Source organism: Puma concolor, chromosome A2, assembly GCF_028749965.1.
Source record: "Puma concolor isolate L17-30 chromosome A2, mPumCon1.1.hap2, whole genome shotgun sequence".
NCBI classification, from domain to species: domain Eukaryota; kingdom Metazoa; phylum Chordata; class Mammalia; order Carnivora; family Felidae; genus Puma; species Puma concolor.
In genome coordinates, this window is record NC_141668.1 from 3,077,117 (window position 1) to 3,094,912 (window position 17,796).

The following is a 17,796-nucleotide window of genomic DNA, read 5'->3' on the forward strand; positions in this document are numbered from 1 at the left end:
TGGGGGAGGGGCAGAGAGAGAGAGAGGGAGACACAGAATCTGAAGCAGGTTCCAGGCTGTGAGCGGTCAGTGCAGAGCCCGACGCGGGGCTCGAACTCATGAACTGTGAGATCATGACCTGAGCCGAAGTCGGACGCTCAACTGACTGAGCCACCCAGGCTCCCCTTCCCTTGGTTGTGATGTCCCATCTCTGGGCTCCCCTTGTCTGAGCGTAGCCTTCTCTGCTACGAGGTATTGATGAAATTTTAGAAGCTCGTCCTTTATTATGACACTAGAATCTAATAGCATTTGGTGGTCTCTCTGGTTCCAAGTAATAGTGGGGAAGGTAACTGAAGTGAACAATCCGTATTGTAAAATATCTGTGGGTTGGGTGCCTGGGTGGCTCGGTCACTTAAGCATCTGACTCTTGGTTTCAGTTCAGGTCAAGAGCTCACAGTTCATGGGTTTGAGCCCCACACCAGGCTCTGTGCTGACAGCATGGAACCTGCTTGGGATTCTCTCTCTCTCTCTCTCTCTCTGCTCCTTCCTCTCCCTCTGTCTCTCTCTCTCTCTCTCTCAAAAAAAAAAAAACTAAAAAGAAATTAAAATATTTGTAGGTTTGGCACTTCAAGTTATATAAACAGAAGGCAGAAAAACCTAAGAATGTTTCCAAGCAAATTCTTCCATGAACTTGCTTCAATGCATAGATAAGAGGTCTGTGCTTAGCATCATCAGCCATGACCCACAGAAGCTGTGCAACATTTTCTCATCTGCTCACATTCTTTGAGTAAAGAATCTTGGCAGTAAACGCAAGACTAAACTTCCAACCAAGACTGCAAATTCACACAGATTTCCTATTCTTGATATAATTTATTATATACAAAAGAATACATATATATTTATGATAATAATCAAAGATTATTATGAGATATAGTTTTTGAATTCATGCATCGAAAGAACCAGGGACATAGTGGACCACAGGCACTTTTATTGCCCAAGATCTTTTTAAAGTTTTGTAGAATGGTCTAGGTTTTATATGATCATATAAACACCACACCATCACTTAAATGCCTTGACTCACTTACATAGAGGTGTCAACCTGCAGAGGACCGAGGCCACATTTTACCATATTTCTGCTTTTCTCATTAGTTACTAGTAGTGTTGGCCTCAAAATGGGCATTCACACATCAGTAAAAAATAGCAAATTAACCAACTGTCCCTTTAAAGTGTACGTGTTCGGTAAATATACCTTCACAGTCCTTGGTTATGAGACTAAAAGAAGCCGCCAGCTTCATGACACCTGGCTTCCTCTAACCTCATGATCCAAGGGTAAAGGTCTTTGTCCTGCAACATTTGAATAAACTCTATACAAAGAAACTCCATAGAAAATAAGCAAGTTTGACAGAGTCTACAAAACTAGTCTATTTTTCTATGGTTTGTGCACAGTTGCCTCAGAATGGTGGGAGATATTTGGTTTGACTTTTAGCTCCTGTTCCAAGTTGACGGGTTGGATTTTAGAATAAACTGGCCTTTGGAACATTCACCTCTTCCAGAGTTCTGTGTGTGTGTGTGTGTGTGCGTGCGTGTGTGCACACACGCACACACACACACGTGTGGTTGCCACAAACAAAGCCTTAAAGCCAGTATTCACTGGTCTTACAGCTGTGGCCATGTGCTTTAATAGGTTCAGAGACCATATTTTATGGCCAAACACTGGGACATACACAGTAAGTACTAGGGTATATTTACCAGGACCACAGAATGGAACGTTCGAAATAAGGACTATTCCACAAAACTTGGAATTATGGTTTCCTACCCCTCGGATATCGCAGTATGACTTCTAATTCATCATCATCCACCCATTCTCAATCTGTACATGTTGCTTTATTTCCTCCCTCTCATCTGCTATGTCTGACTTCTCTGGGGCAAGGACAATGACCATGCTGGAGTGGATTTGGGGGAGGAAAGGGCACTTTGTGGGCAAAGTCCGTGGCTGGTAGGTGCAGGGGGAGCAAGAACAGGTAAGTTAGATTAATAAGGTCACCAAAACTGTCTGGGAAGACCCACATTCCTGCCTTGGAGCATGGAAGGGAGGGCTAGTTCTGAAGACGACCCCGGAGAACTCCGAGGACTTGCCTCTTCCGTGTGGTGCCGGGTATTTATGGGGAAGTAGGTAGAATTGGAAATTTGATGGAGTTACGGGACAGCTCCTTCCTATCCCCAGGCCTCGTGCTCAGTGTTGCTTAGAAAAGAAGTTCTTGAAGGCGCTGTTGTAGTTTTTGTTGAAAGCTGTATAGATCAGGGGGTTAAAGAAGGAGTTGGAGTAGCCAAGCCAAAGGAAGATGCTCTTCCAGATGGTGGGGATGTCGCAGGAACACAGGGGGCTGATGAGCTCCGTGGTGAAGAAAGGGATCCAGCAGAGCGCAAACACCCCAATGAGGATGCCCACCATCAGGGCGGCCTTCTGCTCTTTCTGTTCCCTCCACGTGTCCCCTTCTGTCTGGAAGGTGACGGTGGTGTGGCGGACTGTGAACACCATCTGAGGCTGCTGAGCAGAGGTCTTCGCCTGGAAGAGATAAGCAGAAGCTTCATGAAGAGCCACCTTCTTGTGCCTGCCAGACGCTGGGTCCCGCACACCCACTTGAAGAGAAAGCCCTTGATCGTTGCGTGCGGGAGACTGGCTGCCTGGGGAGCCCACCCTCAGCCGTGGAAACGTGGTGACAGAGCTGGCATTTGCTTACGTCTTAGAAGTGGAAGGAAATTGGGAACACCCATAATAAATATGATGAAGACGAATTTCCCACTGCTGCGTGTTCAACAACAAACAACTGAAAAAAATAAGCCAGTCACATAGTCAGTGCGTGTAATTCGGTGACAAAGGCACATGAGTAATCTAAAGTGCTCCGAATCCTTGTCAAACCCTGGGACAATTAAAGTCTGACTTTCTAAAATCCTCACAACTTTCTGAAATCTTCGTAACTTTCTGTGCTCATGTGAATCCTCCCTCAAGGAATTTTCTAGAACTTTTCTCCTGGTGTCAGTTTCCCAGGACCGTTCGGGACAGTTCGCTCACCGGGACACTTACCTCCCTCGGGGCTTCATGGAAAGCAGACTTTCATTCCCTAGCGGGTGAGACTACGTGGACGTTCGATATCATTCTTCCCAGCCCAACCCAGCGGATTCAGCATTCTGTGATCCCAGTGCATTCGAAAAGGATGCTCACACAGCTCTCTCTCAATAGCACACAAACTTTTAGGCGAAGGACCAGGTCAGAGGGTCATTCTTGTTAACCTAACCCCCTTGACCAGTTCATGGCTACATCTACAGATTGGGAGTCCAAAGGAATCGATTTATCTGTTCATGGAGCATAACGGGGGTATAAATAAGGACACTATGGTTAAGGTAAGATTAGCTGCTATATGAATTCTTAAATTTGCATGATAACCTTCTTGTTATTTGCTTGAAGAATAGTGAAACACCAAGTATTGTGCAATCGAAAAGAAAATCATAAATATTGGAACAAATAGTCCACAACACCGCAACCTGGAAAAACGGACATAGAGTGAGAAGTGAAAACCTCTTTCTAGACCCCAGTCTCACCCCGAGATGCACCAGTGACCTTTCATATATTATTAGTGCATATCCGGTAGTGCGTTGCAGGGAATTCATTTATGGAAATGCAACACAATATTTAGCTTTATTTTTCCGCACAAATGGGAAAACCTACCAATTTCTTAATAAAACTCAAACCCAAAACGGCATCAGGGAAGCGATTTTTACCCCTTTTCCAAGGGTGGCAACTTGAAGCAACATTCTGGTCCTGACTTTAAAACCCCTAAAAATTCTCCTCCCTCTCAGCACTTTTTCAGGGGTAGCACTGGCCACTCAGGGTTGTGACTCCCCTGTGACCACCCCTTAATTCTCTATAGCACAACTGATATAAAAGTAGAACACTTAAACTAGACTTTGTCAAAGGCTCTGGTCTAACAGTAGAAATAAATACAGCAACACACAGCCAGATATTCTGGCTTTGGAGATATGGCACTCTTTTGGGAAACAGCCAACCCCTCCCATCCTGACTCCCTGTCTGCCTTCCCTGTGGTCATTAGCCTTTTCAGACTGACTCCAGAAGCCCCTGCGTAGTCCTTTATGTACTCAAATTCCAGTTGCAAGACACGATGAGCCCCACAATGAAACTACCAATGGAAGACCAGCCTTCTGTAAGGATGAGATATATCCCCGTGTTGGCACATTATGTTTGTAGGAGTTTCCTGTTGCATAATGGGAAAAAGTTGCAAGGTTTCCAGGCATATGACCTACATTTAAGTGTAGGATTTGAATATTTCTATGGAAATTAGTCTTGGGAAAGGGAGCTGACGTTTTATAGGACACTTTTATGGAAGTTCATCACTTTAGTTGTGGTCCCTGTACAGGAACGTGAAGTGCCCTACGTGCAGGCCTGCTTGTATGGGCATTTGGCAGTCATCCTATAAAACCTGGTGTTCTTCCAGTTTACCTGGGTTCCTACAGGTGATGAGCTGTTCCCAGATAAAACGGACATTCTCTGGGTCTGCAAGAATCGTCCGCTGTGTGATGGTTCTAATGTTGAATGAAGGGCATTCTTAAAGATATCCCAGGGAGTTTATTCCTAAGTTTGTCTTCAGGAGGACTTTCCTCGTGTCAATAGAGGGGCTCAGCTAAACCCTCGCAGGGGTTACATGCATGTTCCTTCCTCACGGAGTTGTTAGTACAGCAGTGGGGAGCCCACGTCCATAGCCCCTTCCAACAAAGACTCAAGATTCCTGTTTTAACCATTCTTTTTTATGTCCCATGGGAACCCCTTATGGTTCTGCTTTAGATTCAGATTAAATATTTTCTCTGAATACTATCTTTTTCTGGTTTTCTGTGAGTCAGGAGTTATTTATAGGTTAGTCCTAGAACCCCACGTGGCCCAGAAAAGCACATTTTCTAGGACCTCGATATGAAATGTTGACTGTTTAACTGGGCCCCTCTTCATGCATCCTTCAACACCAACTCACCTGACAGAAGAAAGAGGGCCACGGATTTAAAATGGTTCTTCTGGGACAGCAGAGGCTCCGCTGGAAGGAGGATCTTTGTCGTCTGGGAAGTTTCAGGTTTCTAGTGTCTCATGGCTTTTTGTTGCTCGCCCTGTGGCTTTCTGACTCAGGGACTCCTTAGCTCTTTGCTTTCTGCTCATCAATGATTACAATAAAGCGCCTAATTGAGTCTTGAGAATAGAACTCTATTAATTACTCTATCAATTGCTCAACACGCAATTCACAGAAAAAGAAGTAGGAGGATAAAAAATAAAGTGGACATCCAAGCCAAATTAGACTTTTCTTAATCATCTTCTTAATGCTGTATCGTTTGAAGCACACATCTCACAATTTAGGATACACATACAAAATTTTTCTAGGTGAACAATTAGCCTCATCTCTCCAAATAACTGCGTTCTTTGGGGGACGTGTACTTATGTGTCAGACTTCTCATTTTTCTGAAATCGTTAGGTACTAAATAACGATTTACGGGTTAATCATAAACCTAGTAGGTTTCTTTCATTTCCTCTAACCACTCAGCTTCGCCTTCCTATTAATATCACACATAATTGATAGATTACCATCAATGGTAGGTACTGCAGCTCAAGGATGAAGACTGTTACCTTGGAAGTGGTTTTGGGTGGTTTGCAGGTTAGACCAGCCCACTGTCAGAATGGAAGATGGACCGATGAACCAGGATGCTCAAACTAGAAATGGTCTTACACGTTAAGGGAGGGCTCCACACAGGGGAGGGTGAAAACATCGCTTGAACTTCCCAACAAACTTAGGAAGACTGATTGTTCTGTGGCTATGGCAACAAGGAGTCTTGCTGTTTACATATCTTCCACTGACCAGGGACAAACCCTCTCTGTGAATACTCATTTGCAAACCACACAATCCATGTCTGGCCTCGAACGTCAGCCAATTAGGATAGGACTCACCCCCAATAAATGCTCCTCTGAGCACCAATCAATTGACAGCAGTCTCACCGAGGAACCTCGTCTTAGGGGGATGTCAGTTCACTGCCCTGAACTCCACGCTGTCCCCAGTCCCCACAGGTGGTCAGCATTCTGCTCCATTCTGGATACGGTGCTTGACAAGTATAGTTTCTTCTCACTGTAGTAAGCAGTTTGGCATTTATTTCTGTTTCAGATACTGTGTGGTGGTCGTATCATCCTTGGACAGTTCAACAGAGTCCACTGAGATCATTTTGAAGACCCTCCACAGGACGCTTGGACCACAGGTGCGTTCACTGGAGCCCAGACTCCAGGGGCACTCAGAATCTGTAGCCAGCTGTGGTGGTCTCAACAGCTCCAACCAGCTCCAATGGGCTCTTTTTGCTCTCTGAATTTTGTTATCCTAGGACTTGTAACCAAAAGTGTCTTTGGTTAAGGTCTTTAGACTTAGGTCTTTGTACCAGGTAACTAGACCTTTGATTGAGATGTATACTATTTGGTAATTGACTTAGATCTTTGTGCAAGCCAATTATATCTCTCATCCTAGAGGTGTACCATTTGGCAAATATGTTTATGCCATCGACGTACTTATTCTACTGCTACTTGCTTTGCTTTTGCTATTATTTGTCTATATGTGCAAAGTCTGGTTTCATAGGCTAGTTTCGTTTGCTTTTCCTAGAGAGCCTTTCTCTCAGTTGAATATAAAAATATAAAAAAAGATTGTTCTGTATGGCATTGGCTTGATAAGCTTCTAATCCATTCCAAGCCAGACCTGAGGGCTAATGTTCTGAGGACCATTTTGTGGAAAAGTAATTGATCAAACTTCGCTTTCGGTCCTTTACAAAATTTGAGGATATTCCCTGTCCTCTCAATTTGTGAAGGAATGTCACTTTGTTTAGTTGGTATTCCAGCTCAATGAGTGTTGGGTTGGTGCTTGTATGGCCCCTTGCTAGCATCTGGTCAGGGATCCCTGGGCACTATTCACAGGCACTGACTGTTGGCCAACCATAGAGTCTTTCTTGTGTGTCATGGTTGGTCTAAGCCAAGGACTCAACCTTCTCCTTTAGGAACTTTGACTTCCTATTTTAACTTGCACTATAATCTGAACTCCTGTGCTTTTCTCAACAAATGCCTTTTTAAAAAACCTTTCTTGATAAGGAACTTCTGACAAGTCAAAATCAGTAAATTCACCCAGATAAGAGCCCTAGAAAAATCAGGGGGCAAAAGACCAAACAGTTAACAGCTTCCTTCTTTAATTGGTATGCTAGGGCCTTAAACAAAATCTTAACTCTAAAATAGTCTCGAAGGTTTTGTAACATCCCCACACCCATCCGCCTTGCACATCTAGGTCTTGTATATTTCTACCTAGCTGCACCTGACCTCCTAAATGAACTGTCCTCTCTTCAGGGTTTTCTCAGAAAAAGCAAAGCCACATAGTAAATTTGCCAGATAAGGAGTCAAATCTATAGAATTTCCATTAAAACCCTGGCCTCAAGTTACGTTAAGGGTTATAATTTAGAATTTTCCTAAACTTCAGAGAGAAAATAAAAATAAAAATGGTTATGGAATTCAGAATTTGGTGAGAGTATTGAACAAAATTCTTATTGTCTTAAACTACAAGTCTGTACCAGTGAGTGAAGTTAATTGAAGTCCCCTCAGATGGGGAAAAACAGATCCTTAAAAGTAGAAGGATAGAAAAGAGAAGAGCTATATAATCCAGCTATGAACATTTTAAATATAAAAATATATAAAACTATAAAATGTAAAAATCAGAAGCCCTTTTTTAAGGAAAGATTGACTAGATGTTCCACATTGTAAACTAAATAAAGATAGAAAATAGACTTCTGGAAATGTTCAAGCAGTATTCTGGTATAAACCCAGCATCTGAAGTTTAGAGTCTTGCCCTATCTTTCTATAAGTGGGCTCAAACTTGAATTAGGGAATTGAATAATAAAAAATAATGGAAATGTGAAATTACCAATTTAGAAAATATCCATTAAGGGACTAGACGTTTCCAGATATCCTTAGAAAAATAAATTAGCTAGAAAGCAATACAAGATATGTTTCTCTAGATGAAACATCCCAAAGGACCTCTGTTTTCAAAGGTTTGGGAGTCTAGACAAGGACCCTTGTGAGTATTGCCAACAGAAAAATCCTTGAAAAAATCAGTGTTCCATACTGGCTACAAGTAAAGAGGACAACTATCTAAAATCTGTCCAGTGAAGTCCCTCTGAGGGAGACATTATCACCCAACAAATCCCTATCCTTCTAAATTTCCAAGGGGAGTTGTCTATCATTATAGATGTACAACAATACAGCTTTCTTGTTTATACAGGCATCACTATAACTGCCATTATCCCCATAATTATAGAACAACAGATCCTTCAACCTAAAATTTTACCATTGTCTGAAAAGGAAACAGTAAATTGACTTGAAATAAGTTAAAAGCAAATGAAGAAAACTAGAGAAATTTTTCTTTAAAAAGTAATTAGTTATACCAGATGGTGAAAGAAGATCATGAAAGACAAATTTGTGGCTAGAGAGTAAATTTCTAAAGGCTTGAGGGAAAGTGAACTTCATTAGAAAAATTCAAGCAATGAAAATCTTTCATAATTTTGTGTGCCAACTCAAAGCTGGTATTTTAGGATCGTTATTAGAAGAATAGTTCTTTAGTTTCTATAACACACCTACAAATTTAAGAAGTAAGATCTGCTTCCAGATGAAATGTACTGCAGCCCTTGTAGGTTATCAGATTATAGCTGATCTACACATGAAAATACTTACACTCTGTGTAATTCCAGACATTATCAAACAAATGGCAATAGGTCTAGAATCCTATGGACAAAGGACACCACAGAGAGAAAGATTAATTGGAATAGAATGCATAAAGTCCAGATTGATTCTTCCTAGCTTATCATTAATCTGCCTTTTGTACAAATATGATAATGCTGGGCCATGCTCTAGGTAGATGAATTCAGCAACATGGTGCCTATCAGAGAACTGTTGTCTCTTGAAGGCCAACCCTCAGTTCAGTAATAAAGGTTTTTCCCTTTGCTTTGGAGAAATTACATGACTAAAATTAGTCACCACATTTTAAGACCTTATATTAAGCCTTTAAATCTTGTTATTATACATAGACAATCCCTACTGCTAATCAAAACCACCCACATTTTTCTACTCGTTGATTAATCATGATTCATTGTCACCTTCTCTTTCTCCTATTACCACCCATTGGCTTAACACTAACAATCCGGCAACTGTATAATCCTTAGCCAATGAAGGTAAGTCTCATGATTGTGTTTCTGTAACTGAAGAAGTGTCCTTGCCCCAAGCAGAATTTTTTTCGCTCTTGTTTGAAATTACAACTTACTATTCTTTGTTGGTGGGTGTTATACTGAAAATAAAAATAATGTGTAATAATCAATTTGATATGTAATAAGTAGTTCAGTCTTTCTCATAAAACGTAATTTCATATCAGAAGACAAACTGTTCAATGACTCAACGGTGGCTGCTTCTAGGGCATATAAAATTGCTAAAATAATAGAAGAGGAGGTATAGGAACTAACAACTGGTATGCTTTCCAGATAATTCACTTCTTCAACATGCTATAGAAGCACCTTCTTCAGGCGTTCTTTAAAAATGAACAACAGGGGCGCCTGGGTGGCGCAGTCGGTTAAGCGTCCGACTTCAGCCAGGTCACGATCTCGCGGTCCGTGAGTTCGAGCCCCGCGTCAGGCTCTGGGCTGATGGCTCGGAGCCTGCAGCCTGTTTCCGATTCTGTGTCTCCCTCTCTCTCTGCTCCTCCCCCGTTCATGCTCTGTCTCTCTCTGTCCCAAAAATAAATAAACGTTGAAAAAAAAAATTTAAAAAAAAAATAAAAAAAATAAAAATGAACAACAAATGTGAATTACTCGGTTGGTGACTTAATGCTCTCTGAAATCATCCTAAACTGCAGTGTTAGGATTCAGGGAGGATGACCTCAACATTAGCTGCAGACAATGCCCAGAAGTAGAGAGGTAGGCGTTGGCTGCTAATCAAGAACCTTGACCAAGCAGATGAGTACATGAAGACTGTCTGACAATATACCTATAGCTTCACTGAAGTTGATCACATCTCTTGTACACCTCCAGGGTTCTTTATCCTATACTAAACTCATGCTTTTTCATGTCAATCAAGAAACAAGATTGATTGTTCAGTAGGGCCATCGGTTAGGCCATTTCAAGGACTAACTCTCCAATGCCCTCAATGGATTATATCTCCTTACAAAGAGTCCAAATGGTTACAACTCTTTCAGGGAAAAGATTCCTGAGAATACTGACCTCATCCATAGGAGTCAGACAACTTGAGGTTTTCATTTAAAAAAAAAATGGTTGGCACAATAATGTCTACATTGGCTGACATAGTAAATTGTACAGTCTACGCTCTGGGGGCACAACAAAGCAGTTTAAGTATCTTAACCCAAAAAATCTTGACTAATAAAATCACTCCAGATTTGCTTTTGGCCAGCCAAGGAGGAGTCTACCCACTAACACTAAGTAAGACTTCACATTGTACCTGGATTAACACTACAGGTAAGATACAACTATTTTTAAACTAAAAGAAAAGGTAAACTAGCGGTCTTAGGTAGACACAGGGAATCTTTGGGACTGGCTTTGATTAGGACTAGAAAATCCTGGGTCATGACTTGGGAGATCTTCCAGGCCCTTCTTAGAATACTTCTACTTGTTTGCCTCAGAGTTGTTCAATGCTTGGTAGCCAGAGCTTAAATGCTTCTGCACTGCCCTGTCCTGAGAAACGATTGGAAATTACATTGATTGATGTGCAATTTTAGCATCAGATCTCCACAGATGAAACTTCATCTTCCGGGAGAATCACCAACAGTGGTCAATATCTAGTTAGTCCTTGAGGGTTTCTCTCAAAGCTTTGGCTGAATGAGGACCAAGAGTGGGAGCCTGAGAACTAAATGTTCCCACAAACTTAGGACAAGACTGTGTGTTCTATAGCCTAGAGCCAGCTTAAACTTGGTCTATTGATCAGGGGCAATTCAACTCAATGGACTTATTTTACAAGCCAACCTAGCAGTGTCAGTCCCAGGTCAACCTGGGTTGGATTCATTCCAGTAAACCCCTACTGGGATGACAACCAACCAACAAATTTAAGACTCGTACAGATGATATCAACCTACATATATCTCTCAAAGCCTCCCAATGTCTGAACTCCAAGCTTTCTAAAAATGCTATTTAAGATCAACATTCTTCTCTGCTCAGAGAGATTGTGCCTGGCCAGCATGGTTCAGCCATACACTAGTAAATAATAAATTCAGCATTATCTTTTTATGCCAGATCTTTGGTAGTGTTTTCATCATCCTTTTTTTGAGGGCAAAGCCCATCTCTTGTGTTGCCAGTTCCCATCTCAGTGTCTGACATAGGTTAGGTTCTCAGTAATATCCTTGGAGAAAACTCAGCAGATAAAGAAGGAGGAAGTATTGTGTTTCCCTGGGTAACACAGCTAGTTGGTGGTAGAACTGTATTTAGAAATTTTGGCACCTGCTACCATGGAGAAATCAGGAGACCTGGTTTGTAATTAACCCTTCACAGTAACATGAGGACAGAGGCAGCCCCATAATGTATGTGGAACCCTGGATCATTTGGAGGTCTTGCAAAGCCAAGACAAACCATTTTTTTAAAGTTATCTGGCAGAGAAAAGAGAGAAAATGAAACAGTGCAGACTAGTGTATAAAAGCACAAAGATATCATGATGCTTTGTTTCTGTTGTCTCCAGAGCAGAGCAGTGAAAGCCTGCATCGCCTTGCAGTAAGCCTCACAAGAAAAACTGTGACTGCTTTCCTTTTAAAGCTGTATCTGGTACCAATTGTAAACCATTTACCTGGATAAGCATCCTGGCATAAGAGAGTCCGTGTAAGGAGGACCCTTGAAGGTGGTCAGTCCTCTTGCTCCTGACCTGGGCTTGGGGTGATTCTCATACACATGGAAGTTCCCGACAGTCTGGTGCTGTGAGCACTCTTAGCCATCAGCACTCCTCATTCAGGTTAGAAATCTAATAGGTCAAGGTTTCCCAAATTTGGCATTACTGTCGTTTTGGCCTGAATTATTTTTTGTGGGGGCTGTCCCGTCCACTGTACAATGTTTAGCCCCACCCCTTGCCTCTAACGCTAGATGCCATTAACACTCTCTCCCAAACTTTGATAATCAGAAATGTCTCCAGACATTCCAAGTGGAGGGGGCAAATCACCCCTGGTTGAGACCATTGTTCCAGATAAAAGGATAGGTAGCCTCTGACCCCCTTTCCCTTCTTTCTTCCAGAATGATGCACTTTCTCCTCCATTACCTACACCTCTGGTCCCTCTAAGCTTGACTGACTGGTTATTGTTGGAGTTAGCCTCTGATCAGGAAAACAGAACCACATTACAGCATCCACAGTAGGTGTTTACCCCCCTCACTAGAGGGAACTCTTCATGGGCAAAGATGACGTCTTTCATTGTTTCACTCCTACCACCATCCCCATAGTATGTGCTTGATATGCTTAATTGAATTTATGTTGTTGTCCTAGAGCCCCTAACAGAAAATGGGGCTGTGTCGATTTCTGATCTCACTTTAAAAAGTGAATTAGGCTCAAGGGATCACCTTGGCAATGAGTTGGTCAGGGGGGATGCAATCCCCACACCCCATGGGTTCAGTTGTCGTATATTTCCTGAATTGAAATCAGGGTTGGATTACTAAGAGTTAACAAGAAACAGGAAAGTGTGGCGGAGAGAGAACTGGAAGAGATCCCCACTGTGGCTGTAACGATTGTCCTACAGAAAATGCCACTTGCAAAGAGCTGGGGAATTGTCTGCCTTAGATTTTTAATCCCTCTGCCCCCCCCCCCCCCCCCCCGTCCCGTAGCCTGTCTGGGAAGGCAAACAGGTGATCCTCAGCTATACACAGAAGCCTGACAGGGCTGGGGCTACACCCAGAGAGCAGCACCACAGGCAACGATGGGACATAACAAATGCAGGCTTGGAGACAGACAAAGATCTGTAATCTCACACCAGGGGAAGAGGACACTGCAGAATTGCAGAGAGTAATCCAGGAGACCCTGTATTCTGCAAAGCTAGCTGCTTTAATTTGCAAAGAAAAAAAAATAGATTGGGTCGAAACATGAATCTGCTTGGCCTGCTGTTTGGCAATCTTTCTGCCAAGGCACCTCACCATCTGTCCCTTCCTTCCTCATTGAGCAGCTCAGTCCAAATGCAGGAAGCTGCAAGTTTATCTAGTAGAGCCCCAGACACCTGCTTCTTCAGCCCTCCTACAGGGTGTGATAGAGTCACAGAATTTTAGAGCCAGATGGGACCCTGTGGAAGAATGTAGTCCAAACCCCTCATTTCCCATATGGGGGGAAAAAAACCCATCAGAGATGGTAAAGACCATTATTGGCTCTGTGATACAGAGCGCGTTGGAGCAAAATCAGCCTCCAAGGGTTTCTTCAGCTACCCCGGTCTACCCCTTCCCCTTTGCCCCCACTCCTCCCCAAGAAAGGAAACTAAAAAGCTCACTTCCTACAAACTTTCAAGTCAGCGTGCTGGAGCTAAGGCCCGTAGGAACGCGAGTGAAGTATTTGCAAGGGTCACTAAAACACCCACCTCCACAGCCTCCGATATGGGTGAGACACTGTTGGTCCTGGAGCCCACGCGGAACCTGGCCGCCTTGTAGATCTTCCAGTACACGAAGAGCACGACGCAGAGGGGCAGGTAGAAGGCGCCCACGGTGGAGAACACGGTGTAGGACGGCTCGCGGCTCACCTGGCACTCCTCGTTGTCCTCAGAGTAGGTCTCCCCCCAGCCGAAGAGCAGCGGGGCCAGGGAGATCACGGCGGAGAGCGCCCAGGTGAGCACTATCATAACGTTGGAGACGCGCTTGCGGGTGCGCAGTGTGTATTGCAGGTGGCGGGTGATGGACCAGTAGCGGTCCAGCGCGATGGCCGTCACGTTCCAGATGCTGGCTGTGCAGCAGAGCACGTCGCACGCGATCCACAGCTGGCACAGTCGCCGGCCCAGCTGCCAGCGGCGCCCGGACAGCTCGTGCACCAGGCTCAGGGGCATGACCAGAGCGGCCACCAGCACATCCGAGATGGCCATGGACGCCACTAAGTTGTGCGGAACCCGGTGGAAGGTGCGCACACGGAGAATGGTCGCCAGCACCAGCAGGTTCCAGGAGAACGTGGCGGCCACCAGAAAGCCCAGAAAGGTCAGGATAAGCACACCGAAGACGGAGAGGAGGGGGCTGGGGCGCGAGTCTTCGGCGCCGAGGCCGCTGCGGTTGGTCTCCAAAGGGGCGGGGGTGGAGAGGGAAAAGTAGGTTAGGTTCACAGGCGAATCCATCTCTGGGTCAGGAGGCCGGCCCAGGGTGTGTGCAGGAGGGGAGTTCAGGAAGACGGACGGTGGCCACTGCGTCCAGAGCCACTTCGGATGTTTGCAGCCTCTGGCTGGGGCTAGGGCTTCTGGGGATTGCCTATGAAACTGGCCCCAACCTTCTGCCGGCGAGCATCCGTGGGAGACGGCGCGGCGGAGAGGAGGGCGCTGGGCTGCGTCTCGCAGCCGGGGCCCGCCTAAGCTGTCACATGCCCAGGCTTTTCACCTCGGCGGAGACAGCAGTCTGGTCGCCCAGAGCCGAGCATCTCCCAGGTCGGGGAGGTGGGGGGGGCGGGGAAGCTGGGCGACCCTGGAGCGTGTGGGTGCCTCTCCTGCCGGAGAGGATGCTGGTGCGTCAGAGCAGTACTCTCGCAGCCTTGCCTCCGTACCCGCCCCTCTCTCCAGGCAGCGGGCTGCAGCCTCAACTCCGTGCCAGGGAAGCCAAGCAGGGACCTGCTCTCGGGGACCTGCCTTCTGCTATCCCTCCCCCCCTCCCCCCCGCTCTCCCCCCCACCCCGCCACCACCCGTCCCCTAGCCCCACCCCGTCTGGGGCTGCAGCTTTTGGAGAACGAACACTGGCGCGCGCTCCAGACCTCCCTTATCAAAGTGGGGATCCAGCCTACGTAAGGCATCAGCTGATAAGGTCGCCTCTCCCCGCCTCTCTCCCCGGCACGCTGGTGCTGTCCATGGTGCTGCTGCCTCTCTCCACCGGGGCGCGGGGCTTGGTGCTGTCCTCGGTACTGGCCCTGCTTTCTGAAATGGGCTTCCCTCATGGATCAAGTTTACCAATGAACTTCCCTTGAGACATTCCTGTAGCCACCCCCTGCCCACGATCCTCTAGGGGTGGTCTGCGTACCTTCAGTGGGTTCTCAGCTTTCCGCAGGGACTTACATTTTGTAAGTGTATTCCAGGTTAAGCGTCTAAGATGGTATCACACTGGCTTTTCAACTACTGAAGATTTCAGTATACTATTGCATTCTTCCTACACAACACCCAGTGCTTCCCTTAAAGGGTAGTTTTCCTTTAATGAGAAAAGGCAAGATAGTATTTACTGCTGTTCCTAGAGATGGTTGAGGCATTGGAACTCGAATGTTTAAACTATTTCCTCAGAATCACAGAAAAGCTGCAGTCTTTCCAGTAGACCCTATTAGATTTGCTCCCCATGAAGGGAAACATTGGAAACAAGTTATTATAAACAACAACAACAACAACAACACTCCATCTCACTAGAAAAAAAGAGGGAGCATTTAACTCTTTCCCTGTGCATACACACATAACCATATATTCATTCACAGTAATTGCAAAAATATCAAAAGGCCCTACCCAGAAGTTATGATGTAAAGCACTTTGCAGAGACATGATATACAAAGATAAAATAAACTAAGAAAACCAACATGACAGCAAGGAAAATAAGATGGCATTAAGCATTTTTAAAGTACATACAGTAGGGGGGGCGCCTGGGTGGCTCAGTCAGTTAAGCATCCAACTTTGGCTCAGGTCGTAATCTCACAGTTTGTGGGTTCGAGCCCCGCGTCGGGCTCTGTACTGCCAGCTCAGAGCCTGGAGCCTGCTTCGGATTCTCTGTCTCCTTCTCTCTCTGCCCCTCCCCCACTTGTGCTCTGTCTCTCTCTGTCTCTCAAAAATAAATAAATGTAAAAAATTTTTTTTCAGTACATACAGTAGGTATTATGAAGTCCCATACATTCACAAGTGGCGGGCCACAAATTTGGCCAAAAGCTTTTTAGCTATTTGAAAATGAGAAATACGTTTTGTTATAAGATTCAGTTTCTAAATGAGTATGATAAGCATCAGGAGACTGCACTGGGAAGAGAGAAACTTCTCCACTGGGGCCCATAAGAGAGAATGCTGTTGGGAAACGTTGATGAGACTATTCTTCATTCAACACAAGATTACTCACAGAGCTGCTTAACCAAATATTCCTTAAACACACTGGATGGTGGCTGCCCGTGTACAGTGCTTCTGTGTGTGGGTCTAGTCAAGGGAAAACTTGTGCTCATTCAGAGCACGTGACTTTCTTGGAGCCATAGAACCAATGGAACTGAGATGTAGACCATGAATCTTCGTCTTTGAAACAAATGTTCTGAACAATTCTGCATTCCACTTCAGGGGCCCGTGACCTGGAATAATGGGTGAGCTGCATAACCAGTGGGCAGCAGGCCTTGATGATGGTATCTCCGGATACAGATCTTAAAAGGCATATGGGATGCAGGCATATTCCCCACTGGTACTGTGTGCTACAGCTAGCTGTCTGTTAAGTGAGACGCTTCAAATAGGAGACCAAGCCAGGCGTAACTGAGGTTTTTTGGTAAAAACTGGAGTGTCATATAGGTAAGAATGAAGTCAAATGCTCTCAAAAAGAAGAAGTCCAATGGAGCATTTCCAGAAAAACCTTTTTTAGAAAGAAATCCTGATTTATCTTTTAAAGAAACACAAAGAGAAATCAGAAATTTCAGTTTTTTATCTTAGAGCATGGTCATAATTTTAGCTCAAAAAACATGTAAACAGGTCTACAACTCTGCCATAAAGCACCTCTGAAATGCCAGTTTTGAGGAGTGGAATTTCCTGGTTTTCTTCCTGGGGGCTGAATTATGTCCCCTTCTCCCTCAAAATTCTTGTGTTGAAGTGCTCACCTCCAGTACCTCAAAACATGATTGTATTTGGAAATAGGGTTTTTAAAAAGTGATGAAGTTAAACAGAGGCTCCTATGGTGAGTTGGGCTGGTGTCCTCATAGGAAGATGAAAGTCTGACATACAAAAGGACCCCAGAAATGTGCACACACAGAAGGAAACCGTGTGGGAACACAGCAAAAGGGTGACCATCTGTGAGCCAAAGAAAGAGGCCTCAGGAGAAGCCAAACTTGATGACACCTTGATCTTGGAATTCTGGCCTTCATAACTGTGACAGAAAAAAGTAAATTGCTGTTGTTTAAGCCACTTAGTGGTGGTATTTTGTTACAGCAGCTCTAGCCAATGAATACACCATCCAACAAAAGATACGTACGAAAGATACAACCAAGATGATATACCATGGGGGGGATTTATAAACACAATGACAAATTAAGGGACATCTACTAAAACACATCTTTATAAAATGTACTTTGTGCTCATCCTAGGAATAACTGGACACAAGTTCTGTTGTCTACTAAAGTTACTTACAACTTGTGATTAAGCCATATCATTGGCATATAGAAAGATGCTTGTCTTACATTTTTTTATAATGGGAAGGTATGCATCTATTTGATTCAAGTATAAACTAAGATTCTCTTTTTTTTCAGAGAGAGAGAGAGAGAGAGAGAAAGCAAGTGGGGGACAGGATCGCAAGCAGGCTCCGCACCATCAGTGCAGAGACTGGTGCAAAGCTCAATCTCCCAA

General features: G+C 44.4%; 1 protein-coding gene across 1 annotated transcript; it reads right to left on the bottom strand.

Annotated features, from left to right (window-relative positions):
* Positions 1-829: 829 nt before the first annotated feature.
* HTR5A (5-hydroxytryptamine receptor 5A) lies at positions 830-14,877 on the bottom strand. The gene is made up of 2 exons (XM_025929952.2): positions 13,635-14,877; positions 830-2,545 (listed from the first exon to the last, which is right to left on the bottom strand). Exons 1-2 carry the CDS (start codon positions 14,370-14,372, stop codon positions 2,213-2,215), a joined length of 1,071 nt encoding a protein of 356 aa, XP_025785737.1. The 5' UTR covers positions 14,373-14,877; the 3' UTR covers positions 830-2,212.
* Positions 14,878-17,796: the final 2,919 nt, after the last annotated feature.